This window comes from Scyliorhinus torazame, chromosome 29 (genome assembly GCF_047496885.1).
Source record: "Scyliorhinus torazame isolate Kashiwa2021f chromosome 29, sScyTor2.1, whole genome shotgun sequence".
Classification (NCBI taxonomy): Eukaryota; Metazoa; Chordata; class Chondrichthyes; order Carcharhiniformes; family Scyliorhinidae; genus Scyliorhinus; species Scyliorhinus torazame.
Genome location: NC_092735.1, coordinates 37,826,507 through 37,844,791, shown reverse-complemented (window position 1 = coordinate 37,844,791; position 18,285 = coordinate 37,826,507). Strand labels below are relative to the sequence as shown.

The following is an 18,285-nucleotide window of genomic DNA, read 5'->3' as shown; positions in this document are numbered from 1 at the left end:
CCAGACAGAGATTTTAATTAACGTGAAAAAACCCAAGGATATAAATTCATCGTGTTGCATATTTATAAATTCATCAGGGTAAGATTGGAAAGCATTGGAGGAACTGCAGCTATGCTGAGAGATTGGGTGAGCTGGGATTGTTCCTCTGAGAACAGAGAAGGCTGAAGGGTGACCTAATTAAGGTGTACAAGATAATATGAGTGACTTTGACAGGGTGGACAGGATAGACTCGTTTCCCCCCAGCTGAGGGGCCAAATACCAGAGATTTAAGATTATTGGTAGGATGAGAGGGGGACATGAGGGGAAACCCGTTTTCACCCAGAGAGTGGTGGGCGTCTGGAATTCACGGCCCAAGTTAATGGTTGAAACTGAAACACTCGACTCATTTAAATAAGTTCCTCGATCTTCCGAAGCGCTGGAACCTGCAAGGCTACGGACCGGGCACTGGGGAGTGGGATTGAAATGAGCGGCACAGACACAATGGGCAAATAGCCTCTTCCTGCATTATAACTTACCTATGGTTCCAAAATATTATATTCATTCTTTCCAGCCCTGGTTATGCCTCTTCCACTTCCGTGATTTTGTTCCCACCTTTCTTCCATCTAATAATCTTTTTTTTAATTGTCACAAGTAGGCTTACATTAACACTGCAATGAAGTTACTGTGAAAAGCCCCTAGTCGCCACATTCCGCCGCCTGTTCGGGTACACGGAGGGAGAATTCAGAATTTGCAGCTGGTACGGGAATTGGGCCCGCGCTGCTGGCCTTGTTCTGCATCACAAACCAGCTGTCTAGCCCACTGGGCTAAACCAATCTTTGCCAATCCCTATCGATAAGGGAGTATGGGCAAGCTATTCAACCATGTGGGCATCACTGACCAGCCCAACCCTGACCTCACCCAACACTCCACGCATGGGTTTTCCACCATGATTCACGGTCCCTCGATCAGGAGCCGGAATCCTGGTTGATTATTCCTGCTTTGGGACCCTAGGTGCAGACTGAGATCAGGGATCTCGGACAGGTAAAGAACGTTACAGGGTCAGTAAGGCCTTGCTATTGGGCTGGTCTGAGCCACTGGTGAAGGGTGACCGTGTGCAGAGAATTCCAGTGCCCCACAATGCTCTCCGAGCTGGATCAGGAGATTGGGCAGAGTGACCATCCACTAAAGCGGGTCTTTGGCACAAAAGGATAAGAAATGGATCAGCTGCCTCTTACATGTTTAAGTATTACTGAGAGGGACCTATGCACTGTAACGCAGTTTGAAATGTTGCCCTGTGGTTAAATCTTTTCACTCACAAAGCAAATGATCAATTTTCTGTTTTTGGTGAGAGTCCAATTCGACCAGCAGTTTGACTCACTGTCGGATACCCAGTGGGAGAGCTCCTGTTCCAGCAGCTTTACTGGAATACTGGGTGTAAAGAATTAAATCGCCATAGTCCCCGAAGACCAGGGGCTGCTCTCCCTTCGAGGGGGGGAGCTGACTGGTGGTGATTTCACCTGAGGGTCACCACACCTCAGGCGAGAGGCAAGGTTGAGAAAGCGGGGCCTTTGGGGATAACCTCAGCCGGAGAAGGCAGTGGTATTGTCAGTGGACTAGTAATCCAGAGAACCAGGGCTCTGGGGACGCGGGTTCAAATCCCACCACTGCAGAGAGTGAAATTTGAATTCCAAAGAAATCTGAATTAAAAGTCCAATGATGATAATGAAACCATTATCCATTTATTGTAAAAACCTATCTGGTTCACAAATGTCCTTCAGGGAAGGAGATCTCCTGGTCCTACGTGGCCTGGCCTACATGTGACTCCAGATCCACAGCAAACTCTTAATCGCCTTCAGTCCAAGGGCAATTAGGGTGGGCAATAAATGCAAATAATGCACGGCACGGTGGTTAACACTGTTGCTTCACAGCGCCAGGGTCCCAGGTTCGATTCCAGGCTTGGGTCACTGTCTGTGCGGAGTCTGCACATTCTCTCTGTGTCTGCGTGGGTTTCCTCCGGGTGCTCCGGTTTCCTCCCACAGTCCAAAGATGTGCAGGTTAGGTGGATTGGCCATGATAAATTGCCCCCAAAAAGGTTATGTTGGGGTTACTGGCTACGGGGAGAGGGTGGAGGTGTGGGCTTAGGTAGGACGCTCTTTTCAAGGGCCGGTGCAGACTCGATGGGCCAAATGGCCTCCTTCTGCACTGTAAATTCTATGATTCTCTGATCTGCCCACTCAACCAAACCATTGAATAACTGTGGAGACCACAGCTACCCTCTTAACTATCAACTACGTGCCGATTTTTGAGGCATCTGTAAGTTTCTCAATCATGCGTCGCGCATTTAAGTCCAAATCATTAAGATATGGAACAAACAGCTAGGGCCCAATACTGAGCCCTGTGGAATGCCATTGGAAACCATTCGCTAAAACAATTTTTAAAAAAAAATTAAATTTAGAGTACCCAATTGTTTTTTTTTCCAATTAAGGGACAATTTAGCGTGGCCAATCCACCTAGTCTGCACATCTGGGTTGTGGGGGTGAGACCCACACAGACACGGGGAGAATGTGCAAACTCCACATGGACAGTGGCCGGGGCCGGGATTGAACCTGGGTCCTCGGCGCCTTGAGGCAGCAGTGCTAACCACTGTGCCACCGTGCCGCCCGGTCAATCATTATCAATCATCGACCAATTTTGGGTCGAGCTAAGCACTTTCCCCTGCGTCCCATGGCGTTCTATTTCTCTGACCAGCCTGCCATGTGGGACCTTGTCAAATGCTTTACTAAAATGCACGTAGACTGTTGTTACGCCACCCTGGGAAAGTGCACGGTCAATCCCAGCCCCACAGGCCCCAGAGTCACAACACAAGTGAATTAGCCAATAATTCTTATACAAATTCCCAAAATCTTTGGCCCTTTGCTGCCCAATAATTACAGGCACCAGGTTTTTAAGTTGAAACATAATTATTGTTCATTATAATGGAATAAAGTTGCAAAATACAGTAATTACAGCTGAATAACAAGCAAGCTAATCTACAACACCCTTTACCTTTCCCACCCTCTACCTGCATGCACAAGACAGACACACACAGAGGGGTGGAAATAACATTACAATATTACAATTGGCCTGATAGATGATCACTGAGGACAGTGTTAATGAAGGTGGAGATCGGTGATGCTATATATGTGGGTTATTGGAGTTGTGTGCAATGTCTCTTTAAGAACCAAGTCACGTGGCGTGTGTGATGTCACCGGCTAACTTGCGGGCTTTTGGAGAGTCCAGCGCCAAACCTTGTACAGTGAAGACCGATTCAGTAAAACCTCTGTTGATCTTGCTTCACACCCATGTGCTTCAGCAATCAAATTCTTTTGTACTGTTAGTCTAAAGGTACAACAGGTGAAGTCAGGAGTCAAGATAGATAGCACCACCGCCCCCCCTCGTTGTGAAGCCCAGGAAATTATAGGAACAGGAGGAGGCCATTCAGCCCCTCAAATCTGTTCCACCATTGAGATAGATCATCGCTGTCTGCATCTTACCAGCGTCATGGGGTTCAGAGAGGGAGGAATGTCAATCAGATATTGAGGGCAGTCGGTAGGAAGCCCACAGCCGGGGAGGTCACAGGTTTCCTGGCGAAAGGTTAGAGGGCGAGATCATGGGCCCACTCCGGAATGGTGCTAAAGCCATCCAGTTGCAGGCTGGGGTGAAGATTACTTTGGCCCTGATGCCATTAATGGAGCCCAAACTGCTATCACAAACTGGACAGTTACAGGATCAGAGAGGGAAGTCAGATAAGGCACCTCCTGTCAAGAAGGAATGGATTAAAAATCCCCCCAATGTGTGACAGGCATGAGGAATTGACTGGGTAAACGAGAGTTTGTTCTAATGAAAGCAAGGTTGAATGCCCAATAAGAAGCATCAACGGGCAAGATTGGAGCCAATTCAATTCAATACTTTTGGCACAACTTTAAATAGTTTCTGTTATTAATTTATCTTAAAGGAGAAATTATCCCACTGGGTTGTCTATTGATCCGTTGGCCAATTGCAACGGGCCTGTCACACACTACATGTCACAACAGGAAAACAAAGGTCAGACACTTGCCTAGATATTCTGAGCTTCGCGTTACCCACCCTCTCTCTCTGAGACCATGGGAGGAGTTGGCAAGGCAGTGAAATGTCCAGAGGTTAAAACCGGTCCTTAAAGATAGACTTTGTGGCCCTTTCGACAGAGGGGAAATTTGCATTTCCAAAGCACCTTTCACAACATCAGGAAGCCTCGGCGTGTACCACAGCCAATCAAGTATAGTCACTGTTGTAAAAGCAGGTGAGGCGGCAGCCGATCGATGCAGAGCAAGATCCCACAGGGAACAGTGTGATAATGACCAGGTAAAATCTGTTTTCAATGATAGTGTTTGAGAGATGAATGCTGAGGAATACTCTCCTACACTGGTGCACATAGTTCAACAACTCATATGAGACACAGTAGCTCCGACAGTGCAGCACTCCCTCAAAACCGGCACTGAGATCATCAGCCTGGATTATACACTCAGGGCCTGGAGCAGGTTTTCATCAACCTGTTGACTCAGAAGCGAGAGTGTTACCCACTGAGCTAACACTCCACAGGCCACAGCCTGCTCAAGCATTGTTATTGCAACACCAGACAATGCTAAACCAGTCAATGTATCTCACAGGAGCCTGAGAGAACCACAGGCTGTGACGGGGAAGCTGAGATGGACCAATTGTTCTTTTCCTGCCTTATTATTGCCAAACGTTTGTATGGAAGCTTTGTCGCATCCTGCCCTGAACTGACTGCAAAGTCTTCATTCTGATCTTTCCATCCCGGTCTATCCTGGGAATAAACTTCATGTTGTGCAGGTTGGATGTCAAAGTTTCAAAATGCTTTTTGCTCTCTGACATTCTCTCTCCGTTTGTTATGAAGTTACAGTCAAACTGTCAGTTCTAATTTTTCTCAGTCTCCACAATAGAATCTAGTCTTTCTCTCCCCCCTTTACAATTCAACCTTATCTGTACTGACTCCATCCGACATTTCCGAGTCTTCATAATCTTCAATGCTTGAAATCCAATCTGAGGTTACTTTTTGAAGTGGTTAGTCTGAATCTAGCTATGTCACACCAACAGAATAAAATGTATGTAATATATTTGATATAGAGTTTCAGAAAAAGAAAGAGGCCAGGTAAGGCAATTTAATTATTAACCTTTAATCTAATTTCAAACTCAGACCTTGGCTCTGCCGTGAGAGCCTGGTGTCCAGTATCTACCGTGAGATGTGTCTGAACAGTTCATTGCTGTCCCCGAAGGCCTGGGACAGAATCAATGCTTCCCCCTCACACTCTCAACCCTCCCACCCACACCCAAGTTTCCAACGATAAAGAAGAATTTGCTGCAGAATTTTAAACAGACCTGGTTCAATCAAATGATACATTTTCACCTAAATACAAGTCACTCAGCCGTAGGGTAAAACTTCGCAAAAAACATTGACCTCGCCCTCAAGTCCTTGGTTAACTTTCTCCACTTCTCAAGAGAGCGACATGACTTTGGAAGGGATTCAGAAGAGATCTGATTGTGAGCGATGCTTAGGAGAAATAACTGTTTGATGAAACAAGGAAGCCTTTTCATTGGGTTGTCCTCTGAAAAGGGACCTCAGGAAACTGACTAGGTGTAAGTGGGGAGTGTGATGCACCAACAACTCAATAAACTGGGACTCATACGTCACAGAAAGAGATGACAACGAGCAGCTCACTGAGGTGATTAAGACACAAAGTGAGATAGGGAGAGTAATCCCGGGCAGTCACTCTGCGACACCCCAACACAAGGTCAAGAGCAAATGTTGGGAAGTACCACATTGAGATCAAAAAGGAGGAGGTGTTGGGCGTCTTGAAAAACATTAAGGTGATAAATCCCCAGGGCCTGATGTGATCTACACCAGAATAATGTGGGAGGCATGGAAGAAATTGCTAGGACCTTGACAGAAATCTCTGTATCCTCACTGGCCACAGCTGAGGTCCCTGAGGACTGGAGAATAGCTAATGTTGTTCCTTTATTTATGAAGGGTAGCAAGGATAATCCGGGAAATTACAGGCCAGTGAGCCTTATGTCAGTGGTAGGGAAATTATTGGAGAGGATTCTTTGAGGCAAGATTTATTCCCATTTGGAAGCAAGTGGATGTATTAGCGAGAGACAGCAATGTTTTGTGAAGGGAAGGTCATGTCTCACTAACTTGATTGACTTTTTCGAGGAACTGACGAAGATGATTGCCGGCAAGATGGATTTAGAACTGGCTCGGACATAGAAGACAGAGGGTAGCAGTGGAAGGGTGCTTTTATGAATGGAGGGCTGTGACTAGTGGTGTTCCACAGGGATCAGTGCTAGGACCTTTGCTATTTGTAGTATATATAGAGGGATATGGACCCAGGAAGTGTAGAAGATTGTAGTTTAGTCGGGCAGCATGGTCGGCACGGGCTTGGAGGGCCGAAGGGCCTGTTCCTGTGCTGTACTTTTCTTTGTTCTTTATATAAATGATTTGGCGTAAAATGTAACTGGTCTATTAGTAAATTTACAGACGACACAAAGGTTGCGAATTGCGGATAGGGATGAGGACTGTCAGAGATATGCATTTTGGAAGGTCTGATACAAGTGGGAAATATATAGTAAATGGCAGAACCCTGAAGAGTATCGACAGGAAGAGGGATCTTGGTGTACAGGTCCACATGTCACTGAAAGTGTCAATGCAGGTGGAGAAGGTAGTCAAGAAGGCATACGGCATGCTTGCCTTCATCGGTCGGGGCATTGAGTATAAAAATTGGCAAGTCATGTTGCAGCTGTATAGAACCTTAGTTAGGCCACACTTGGAATATAATGTTCAATTCTGGTCACCACACTACCAGATGATGTGGAGGCTTTAGAGAGGGTGCAGAAGAGGTTTACCAGGATGTTGCCTGGAATGGAGGGCATTAGCTAGGAGGAGAGGTTGGGTTAACTCAGTTTGTTCTCACTGGAATAACGGAGGTTGAGAGGAAAACTGATAGAGGTCTACAAAACTATGAGAGGCATGAACAAAGTGGATAGTCAGAAGCTTTTTCCCAGGGTGGAAGAGTCAATTACTAGGGGAATAGAATTAAGGTGCGAGGGGCAAAGTTTAGAGGCGATGTACAAGGCACGTTTTTTACACAGAGGGTAGTGGGTGCCTGGAACACGTTGTGGGAGGAGGTGGTGGAAGCAGGGACGATAGTGACATTTAAGGGGCATCTTGACAAATACATGAATAGGATGGGAATAGAGGGATACGGACCCAGGAAGTGTAGAACGTTTTAGGTTAGGCGGGCAATATGGTCGGCACGGGCTTGGAGGGCCGAAGGGCCTGTTCCTGTGCTGTACTTTTCTTTGTTCTTTCCTTTGTTTATTTCACATTGCAGGATGGGGCAAATAAAATGCTGGAATTGGGTTAGCAGGAACGTCCGTTACAGCCAGGACACTGGGCTCATTTAAGACTCATGTGGCCAGTTTGCTCATTGCTGTTTATGGGATCTTGCTGAATGCAAACTGATTGCTGCATTTCCAACATGATGATGGGAATAGATAGGATAGATGTGGGCAGGTTGTTTAAACTGGCGGGTGAAAGCAGAACTAGGGGGCATAGCCTCAAAATAAGGGGAAGTAGATTAAGGACTGAGTTTAGGAGGAACGTCTTCACCCAAAGGGTTGTGAATCTATGGAATTCCTTGCCCAGTGAAGCAGTTGAGGCTCCTTCATTAAATGTTTTTAAGATAAAGATAGATCGTTTTTTGAAGAATAAAGGGATTAAGGGTTATGGTGTTCGGGCCGGAAAGTGGAGCTGAGTCCACAAAAGATCAGCCATGATCTCATTGAATGGTGGAGCAGGCTCGAGGGGCCAGAAAGCCTACTCCTGCTCCTAGTTCTTATGTTCTTATGACAACAGTGACGACACTTCAAAGGTGATTCATTGGTTGTAAAGTACTTTGGGACATTTTGAGGCAATGAAAGGCACTATAAAATGCAAGTCTTTTTTTTAATTATCCCGTCTATACTAATAATTTATTAATCTAAACAGGAGCTAAAAACTCAGGAGCACGGAAATGCTCTGAGTGTGGACTATATGTAACAAGGTTTCACTCTCATAACAAGTACTTATTACACATACAGTCCAGTGGATTATTAATCTTCTGTTAACTGTGGTCGAACACCAGTCATGCCATCAATGAACTGTCCACATTGGTGTGCCTTGAGTTCACACTTGCAAGTGAAAGGTGCAACATCAGAACACCGGTCATGAACCTGATGGCGTGCTGGTTGTAAATGGGGTCCGTCTGGTCAACATTAATCACATTTATCTGAACATTTCATATTCTGGCTAAATGCAAAAGTAGCTTTCTTGTTGCCAACAGTGAATATGACAATTTGTGTGGGTGGAGCAATGTGTTGTAAATCAATAATATTCTAATCTCAGTTTGCAATTTTCTAAAGTAAACACAAATATTTCTCTGCTGTTTTTCCATTAATATTTACTGATTTACATACCACACTGCTGCTTTTATTGTTTTTACTCACCGTTTGATATATTTCAGAAATATAGCTCTGATTTGCATACTCCACCACTATTTTTATTGCCTTCCTCTATCCTGTCTCAGCCCATCTCCTGCTGTACCCTCTCAAACACGCTCTTGTTACCTCCAGGCTTAACTATTCAAATGCTTTTCTGATTGGCCTCATCCATTTCCCATCCTCTGTAAACTTGAGATTCATTCAAAACTTGCTGTCCTATAGTAGCTCCCAGTGTACAGATCCCTGTATTTTGAAAACGATCGCCCTGGTGTTCAAATTGCTCCTGTGTTCACACCCTCCCAATGCCTGTAATCTCCCTCAACCCTACAGCCCTCCAGAATCTCTGTATTCCTCCATATGTGGCACCTTATGCACATTCCTTTCAACCCTTCATTTGAGGCTCTGTCTTCAGCCAGCTAGGCCCTCAGCTTTGGAATTCCCTCCCTAAACCCACTCGACATCTCAACCGCTCCCTCCTACTTTAAGAACAACATAAGAACTAGGGGGGGGAGTGGGCAATTTAGCCCCTAAATCCCACTCCACCATCCAATGCGATCATGGCTGATCTCCTCTCAGCCTCAACTCCACTTTCCTGCCCATTCTCCATAACCCATCATCCCCGCTCTCCATAACCCCCCCGCCCCCCCCGCCCCCCCCCCCCCCCCCCCGCCCCCGCGACGAACAGCTCCTCAAACATGGTCACAAACATCCCCCAGCTTTTCTCAAACTCCCCTGCTGAGCCCCTTAACTCATACTTTATCTTCTCTAACCACAGGAAGTCGTACAGGTCACCCAACCAAGCTGCTACCCCCGGTGGCGATGCCGACCGCCACTCCAGCAAAATTCACCGCCGTGCAATCAGAGAGGCGAAGGCCAAGACATCGGCCTTCCTCCTCTCCATCAGCTCCGGCTCCTCTGAAACCCCAAATATCACCACCAAAGGGTCCGGGTCCACTCCCTCCTCCACTATCCTGGCTAAGACCGCGAACACTCCCGCCCAGAATCTTCCCAATTTTTCACAACCCCAAGACATGTGCGCATGATTCGCTGGCCCCCGCCCACACCTCTCACACTCATCTGCTACCCCCTGAAAGAACCCACTCATTCTCACCCGAGTCATATGCACCTTGTACACCACCTTAAACTGTATCAGGCTCATCCTTGCACATGAGGAGGGCCCGTTTACCCTTCGCAGTGCCTCACTCCATGCTCCACAATTGATCTCCATTCCCAACTCCGCTTCCCATTTCGCCATGATCTTCACCACCCGCTCGCCTCCCTGCTCCCCCAGCCACTTATATATATCCCCAATTCCTCCCTCCCCTTCCACATCCGGAAGCAGCAGTTGCTCCAGCAGGGTGTATCCTGGCAATCTAGGGAACCCCTTCCAGACCTTTTGTGCAAAGTCCCTAACCTGTAGATACCTGAACTCACTCCCCCTCGGCAGCTCTACCCTCTCCCTGAGCTCCTCCAGACTGGCGAACCCTTCCTCCAAATACAAATCCCTCACTTTGACCAGCCCCACTTCCCTCCACCTCCTGTATACACTATCCATCCCCCGGCTCAAACCCATGATTCTCGCACAGCGGCGTTAGCACCGACATCCCTTCCACCCTAAAATCTTCAGCTGATTCCATATCTTCACCGTGGACTGCACCACTGGGCTCCCTGAATACCTACTCGGAGCCATTGGCAATGCTGCCATCACCATCGCCCTCAAACTAGACCCCTTACAAGATTCCTCCTCCATCCTAACCCACTCTACCCCTTCTCCTTCCCACCACCGCCGCACCTTGTCCACATTCGCCACCCAATAATAATGAAGCAAGTTTGGCAACGCCAACCCCCCCTGCTGCCTCTGCCTCTGTAGCAGGGTCCTCCCCACCCTCAGCACATTCCCCGCCCATACAAAGTCCGAGATGATTGTGTCCACTTTCCGAAAAAAGGCCTTTGGTATAAAGATCGGGAGAGCCTGAAAGATAAACAAGAACCTCGGCAGAATATTCATTTTCACCACTTGGACCCTCCCCGCCAACGTTAAGTGCAGTGCATCCCACCTCTTAAGATCCTCCCAGGCCTCCTCCCCCAGCTTCGTTAAGTTCCACTTATGGAGCCCCGTCCATTCCCTCGCTTCCTGAATCCCCAAGTACCTAAACCTATCCCTCGCTACCGTAAATGGCATCCCCCCTAAATTAGCCCGCAGTGCCAGCTCATTCAGCGGGAATACCTCGCTTTTCCCTACATTCAGCTTGTATCCCGAGAACCCTCCAAACCTCCCCAACAGGCCCATAATCCTTCCCATACTCTCCAACGGATCCGAAACATACAGCAGGCGGTCATCGGCATAGAGCGACACCCGATGCTCCCTCTATCCCCTCCTTATCCCCCGCCACTCTGCCGACCCCCTGAGAGCCATCGCCAATGGCTCTATGGCCAGCACAAACAGCAGCGGCGACAGCGGGCACCCCTGCCTCGTAACCCTGTGTAAGTCAAAGCTTTGTGAGCTCATATCATTTGTCCTCACCCTTGCTCTTGGCGCCACATACAGCAACCGCACCCATGCCACAAATCTCGGCCCAAACCCAAACTTTCCCAAAACTTCGAACAAGTACCATCACTCCACCCAATCAAATGCTTTCTCCGCGTCTATGGACACCACCACCTCACTAAAGAAATCCATCAAAGATGCCAAAAGACAGTACCGGACCAAGCTCAAGTCCCAGGTTAGCCACACTGATCCCCGTTGTCTATGGCAAGGTCTGCAAGACATAACGGGCTACAAGATGAAGGCATGTAAAATCATCGGCTTGAACGCATCCCTCCCTGATGAGCTCAACACATTCTATGCCTGCTTTGAGCAAGAGGTCAGCGAGAGCGAGCCCTCCACCCCAGAAGCCACGGATGAACTTGTATCTGAGATCATCACTGCAGACGTCAGAGCAGCCTTCTCGAAGGTCAACCCTCGGAAAGCCACTGGCCCGGATGGGGTACCCGGACGAGCACTCAGGTCTTGTGCGGATCAGCTGGCGGGGGTATTCGCAGACATCTTCAACCTCGCTTTACAACAATCTGAGTTCCCTATCTGCTTCAAGAAGACAACCATCATCCCTGTACCAAAAACAAAGTCAAGCATCGTGCCTTAATGACTATCGTCCAGTGGCTCTGACATCCATCATCATGAAGTGCTTCGAAAGTTTAGTCATGACATGAATCAAATCCAGCCTCCGGATTGCCTTGATCCACTACAGTTCGCCTACAGCAGACGCCATCTCCATGGCCCTGCACTCTACCCTGGAACACCTAGATAACAAAGGCACCTATGTCAGACTCCTATTTATCGACTACAGCTCAGCCTTCAACACCATCATTCCTACGAAACTCATCTCCAAACTCCGTGGCCTTGGCCTCGGCTCCTCCCTCTGTGACTGGATCCTGAACTTTCTAACCTACAGGCCACAATCAGTAAAGATAGGCAACAACACCTCCTCCACAATCATCCTCAACACCGGTGCCCCACAAGGCTGTGTCCTCAGCCCCCTACTATACTCCTTATACACCTATGACTGTGTGGCCAAATTCCCCTCCAATTCGATTTTCAAATTTGCTGATGACACCACCGTAGTGGGTCGGATTTCGAACAATGACGAGACAGAGTACAGGAATGAGATAGAGAATCTGGTGAACTGGTGCGACAACAATAATCTCTCCCTCAATGTCAACAAAACAAAGGAGATTGTCATCGACTTCAGGAATCATAGTGGAGAACATGCCCCTGTCAATATCAATGGGAACGAAGTAGAAAGGGTCGAGAGCTTCACGTTTTTAGGTGTACAGATCACCAACAGCCTGCCCTGGTCCCCCCATGCCGACACTATAGTTAAGAAAGCCCACCAACGACTACTTTCTCAGAAGACTAAGGAAATTTGGCATGTCAGCTACGACCCTCACCGACTTCTACAGATGCACCAGAGAAAGCATTCTTTCTGGTTGTATCACAGCTTGGTATGGAGCCTGCTCTGCCCAAGACCGCAGGAAACTATAAAAAGTCATGAATGTAGCCCAGTCCATCACACAAACCAGCCTCCCATCCATTGACTCTGTCTATAATTCCCGCTGCCTCAGAAAGGCAGCCAGCATAATTAAGGACCCCACGCACCCCGGACATTCTCCCTTCCACCTTCTTCCATCAGGAAAAAGATACAAAGGTTTGAGTTCACGTACCAACCGACTCAAGGACAGTTTCTTCTCTACTGCCATCAGACTTTTGAATGGACCTACCTCGTATTAAGTTGATCTTTTCTCTACACCTTGCTATAACTGTAACATTATATTCTGCAGTCTCTCCTTCCTTCCCTGTGTATGGTGTGCGTTGTCTGTACAGCATGCAAGAAACAACACTTTTCCCTGTATGCTAATACGTGACAATAATAAATCAAATCAAATCATAACCTGTTAGCGCGGCTGCCCCTGCCCAAAGGCACATCCTAATGACCTCCTCCTCCTTCTCCCCCTGCTACTCCTCAGCTCAAAGAAGAAGGCTCCCTGCTGGCCTTACCCTCCCCCACCCAAACAAGGACTTCTCCTGAACTCCAGGTAGCCTTCGCCAAAAGCAAACAAACAGATGTTAAACACAAACAATCCCATAAAACAGGAGGGGGGATGGGAACATCCATCCCCACATAAACCTTTCACTCCTACAAGTCCTTACAATCTCAACATTGAACAGAACCCCCCCCCCCCCCCACCCCCTACAAAAAAGGTGAAAATGCCCCAATCCCTACACCCACTTCAAACATGCTCCCGACCATTATATAGTGCCAGCACCCCGGTTCCCAAGCATTGTCCACTCAGTTCTCCCCCAGTTTATGCTCCTTAATGAAGTCTTCGGCCGCTTCTGGGGTCTCAAAATAATACTCCCGGCCTCCGAACATTATCCATAATTTCGCCGGGTAGATCCCCCCAAACCTGATCTGCCGCCGGTACAGCACAGCCTTGGCCTTGCCGAAACCTGCCCGCCGCTTTGCCAACTCGGCTCCGATGTCCTGATAAATCCCGACGTTATTTCCCTCCCAGTCACAGCTACGCCTCTGCCTGGCCCACCGTAGAATTTTCTCTTTCTCCACAAATTTATGGAGCCTCACGATCACCGCCCGCGGCGGCTCCCCAGCTCTAGGCTTCTGCCTCAGAGACTTATGCGCTCGGGCCACTTCAGGCGCCTTATCCAGCACCCCTTCTGCCACCAGCCCCGCCAGCATCCTCGAGACGTACCTCGTTGCACTCACACCTTCCACTCCTTCAGGCAGGCCCACTATTCGCAGGTTCTGTCTTCTCGAGGTATTTTCCTGCCCTCAACATCTTACAAAGGTCTCATAGGATCCCCACCTCCACCTCCAGAGCCACCACACAATCACTGTGGTCCACAATCACTCCTTTAATCTCCCAAATTTGTGACCCCTGCACCTCCAAACACCTCTCCATCTGCTCCAAAGTACTCTTCAGGGGTGTCACAGCTACTGCAATGGCCTTTGCATGATCCTCACGCATTTCTTTCCTCTGTTTATGGAATGCCTCCTTGATAAAAGTCATTGGTTCCTGTATCTGGGGCTTTCCAGCTTGCCCCTCCCCTGCCTGCATGCTGGAAGAGGCTGTTGTTGCAGCACCAAACTGTTTCAACTTTCCAGCCAAATTTCTCACAGTTTTCTGCCGGGTCTGGTGATCAGGAGACCTACCATTCCAGGTGTAAACTACTCCTCTAACATTCACCGACACCTTTTCATCAAATTTCCACCTGGATCTGTGTGAAAAGAGCCCTTTTCTGTGACTTAAAGCAGGAACAACCCTTTATGTGACCACTCACTCCATGATCACAACCGGAAGTCCCCTCAACCCATTACTAATTAAAAATCTGGCCATCTCCTCCTTAAATTTACTCAATGTCGCAGCATCCTCCGCACGCTGGGATGTGAATTCCACAGATTCATGACCCTTTGAGAGAATTAATTCCTCTTCATCTCTGTTTGAAATCTGCCATCTCTTATCCGAAATCTATGACCTCTTGTTCTAGAATGCCCACAAGAGGAAGCATCCTCTCTACATCTACTTTGTCAATCCCCCTATCGTCTTATACGCCTCAATGGTGACACAGGGGCTGTTTAGCACAGGGCTAAATCGCTGGCTTTGAAAGCAGACCAAGGCAGACCAGCAGCACGGTTCAATTCCTGTAACAGCCTCCCCAAACAGGCGCCGGAATGTAGCGACTAGGGGCTTTTCACAGTAACTTCATTTGAAGCCTACTTGTGACAATAAGCGATTTTAATTTCATTTCATAGATCTCTACTCATTCTTCTGAACCCGAGAGGGTATAGGCCTAAACTGCTCAAGCTCTCTTCACAAGACAAACCCCAGAATCCCTGCTCAAGACCAACATCTTTTGGCCAAATGTCCGAATATCTCCTGTTTTAAAAAAAATAAATTTAGAGTACCCAATTTATTTTCTCCAATTAAGGGGCAATTTAGCTTGGCCAAACCACGTACCCTGCGCATCTTTTGGATTGTAGGGGTGAGACCCATGCAGACACAGGGAGAATGTGCAAACCCCACACAGACAGTGACCCAGGGTCAGGATAGAACCTGGGTCCTCGGCGCCATGAGCCAGCAGTGCTAACCACTGCGCCACCATGCCACCCTCTTATCTCCTGTTTTGGCTCAGTTTTTAATCTGAAGCACCTTGGGACATATTACTACAGTAATGTTGTTCTATCAATGAAAATTATTTTTGTACAAGTATCAAAAAAGACTCACGGAAGCTGAGGATCAGTGGCACCAAGAAGAATGTGTTTGTACTGACAGATGAAAGATATTCAATATTCCCCAGCATCAGTGAGGCGGACAGAACTCTCAGTCCATCACTGTGAGCTATCATTTCATTTGCACCGAGCTTTCCAGTGAAGCAATAAATTGCTGCACAAGTGGAACTGTCGCAACTGGAAATGTAAAACATATTTCACAGGCTGCACCGGTTCTGCTTAGTATTCTGATGGTGTTTTGGGGGGCGTTAGGAAATATCGCTGCGGCGTCTTAATTAAAAATGATTCTCTCTTCATGTCCAGAAAGCAGCGATGAAAGCTGAGAGTTCAGAAACCTGAGTGGGGGGGCAACTCTCACGCAACAGCTGCTATTCCGAATGATTGTCAAAGGTCATTGCAACAGAGAGGGAGGCTTCACTCCAGTCAGCCCTCCTGTCCTAAGGCCATAAGACAAAGGAGCAGAATTAGGCCACTCGGCCCATCGAGTCTGCTCCACCATTCAATCATGGCTGATATTTTCTCATCCCCATTCTCCTGCCTTCTCCCCATAACCCCTGATCCCCTTATTAATCAAGAACTTATCTATCTCTGTCTTAAAGACACTCACACATATACATCCAGTGGGGTGGGGGGGGGGGCAGCTAGATAATGAATGCCGGTGTGAAAGAGTGTGGGGCAAGATCAAGTTAATGGCTCTCTAAGTGCATAGCTGTATGACAGAGCTCGGGCAGTCACGCAGGGCCGAGTGGCCCATTGCTGTGCTATCACGGTCTATGATTGGCAGCAGGTCCCTGATGATTTCCCTTTCCAGGACCTGGGGTGTTAAGCATAGTGCCAGAGCCTGAAGGCAGCCGGCCAAATCCCCCGAGATCGAGCCCCAGGCCGTCCCTATGCGTTTGAATTGCGCCTCTGCAAAGCTGAGAAGCAGATCGCCGTTCTAATGGGGAGCAGTCAGCTTTGGGCTGGGGGCGGAGTGGGGTGGGGAGGGTCAGAATGGAACAGATGGCTCGAGGCAGACAACATGCAGAGAGCAAAGGCAGGAGGAGGTTATCAATGGAAGTCACCAGTGAATATTATTGCGTCCCTCCCCCTGTAAACCCCCAATGTGCCAGAGATGGTTTTATTTTTCAAAGGCTGGGTGGACCAACTGAGAGAATAGGGCTCCTGACGCCAAACAGTCCCAGCTCGGGGTGGGTCCAACAGGTCCTCGATCCATTCCCCACTATTTGGAGTCCAGGGATATTTGAAGAACAATCAAGAATATAGAATCTGTAGTGGAATCTATACCTTCCTGCAATGGAACACCTTTGGTTTGTGAAAAGACTTTTTTTTTTTTTTTGCAACATTGGTAACCTGCCCAGTGACAATCTGTTGCTGCGGGATTATGTGGGTGCAGAGTTAGATGTGATTTACCTCCAGGTTTTCAATGCTGTTCTTTAAGGAGTGTATGGTATTCTCCAGCTGCAACACCGTCTGCTCCGACTCTCCAGTCCCGTCCTCCAGGCTGCTCCTCCCAAGGTCCCACACGTATTCCTCGGGGTGGTTTTGGAAAGAGCCCAGCTCTTGGCCGCTCTCACAGCGGCTGAGCTTGCCCGTCAGCTCTCTGATGGTTTCCTGGTCGTGGAGGATCTGCTCCTCCTGTTGAATGACCATCTGGTGGAGGTGGGCTGCGGTGCTCCTCAGCAGCAGCAGGTCCTCCCTGACCGACGGGGAAGGGCAGTCCTGGGCTAAGGGCAGGCAGAGGAAGCGTCTGGTGGTGCCAAGGTCTGGGGCAGAGCCCAAGGCGGGTGCCTGGCCGAGGTGGGAGGTGGCAGAGGCTTTGCCAGCCGCGGTTGGGTGGGAGCGATCCCCTTCAGCACCGTGGACAGCTCCAGCACCCTGGACAGCTCCAGCGCCGCCAGCCGTGCCGTACAAAGCCGCCTCCTCATCTCCAGCACCAGGGACAGCTCCCGGGGAACCCGGGGCGATGCTTGCAATGATGCAAATGATTGCACCCAGAAAGGCAAGCATCCCTGCCCCCAGCAAGATGGTTAGATACTTCAGGGTGACGGAGTTTCGCAAACACAACCAGAGAAATAATCAGTCACAGGGAAAGAAAAAGGCAGGAACCTGCAGCTTGGGGGCAGCTCCCAGGCACAGATGAGACACTGAGAGAAATCAGAAACAGAATGGCAATCCCTGGCAATCAGATGTCAATCACAGTCCACGTAGACGTCATTTATTCCCAGAAGGGCGTCCCACATTCTTAAAAGGGAATTTTTTAAATGTCTTAAAAGGGCAATGCTCCTCCATTTGGATTACTTGAGCAATACACAATAAACAATGTTTCAGCACAGTTGCTTCACAGCTCCAGGGTCCCGGGTTCGATTCCTGGCTTGGGTCACTGTCTGTGCAGAGTCTGCATCTCCTCCCCGTGTCTGCGTGGGTTTCCTCCGGGTGCTACGGTTTCCCCCCACAGTCCAAACATGTGCAGGTTAGGCTGATTGGCCGTGCAAAAATTGCCCTTAGTGTCCAAAATGTTTAGGTGAGGTTACAGGGATAGGGTGGATGTGTGGGCTTAGTTAGGGTGTTCTTTCCAAGGACCGGTGCAGTCTCGATGGGCCGAATGGCCTTCTTCTGCACTGTAAATTCTATGATTCTATGAAATGCAATTTTAAACAATCAGTCACACTGATCTCCAAGAACATTTAAAATGCCGTAAATGCCTCTGGGAGTAAGGAATAAAAGGATTTACTGATTGGGTAAGATGAGGGTCAAAGGGACCTAGCACAGACCAGTTGGGTTGAATGGCCGCTTTTTCTACTGTAAATCTCATGTAATTCTATGATGATAACCACTGTGTTTCCCTGCTTTACTGCATAATTAAAAATACTTTGGACAATGGAGGAGGCATTGGCCTTATCTGTAACAGTTTACAATGAAGAAA

The 18,285-nt window shown here is 48.3% G+C and overlaps 1 protein-coding gene across 2 annotated transcripts in view; it reads right to left on the bottom strand.

The window, feature by feature from the left end:
• LOC140404074 (neuronal pentraxin-2-like) overlaps positions 1–17,531 on the bottom strand; it is a 51,259-nt gene extending 33,728 nt beyond the window's left edge. For both annotated transcript variants that reach the window (XM_072492449.1, XM_072492450.1), the window contains exon 1: positions 16,773–17,531. In XM_072492449.1, the coding sequence (XP_072348550.1) occupies positions 16,773–17,369 (597 nt within the window). In that variant the 5' untranslated portion in view covers positions 17,370–17,531. The remainder of the gene's footprint in view (positions 1–16,772) is intronic.
• Positions 17,532–18,285: the final 754 nt, after the last annotated feature.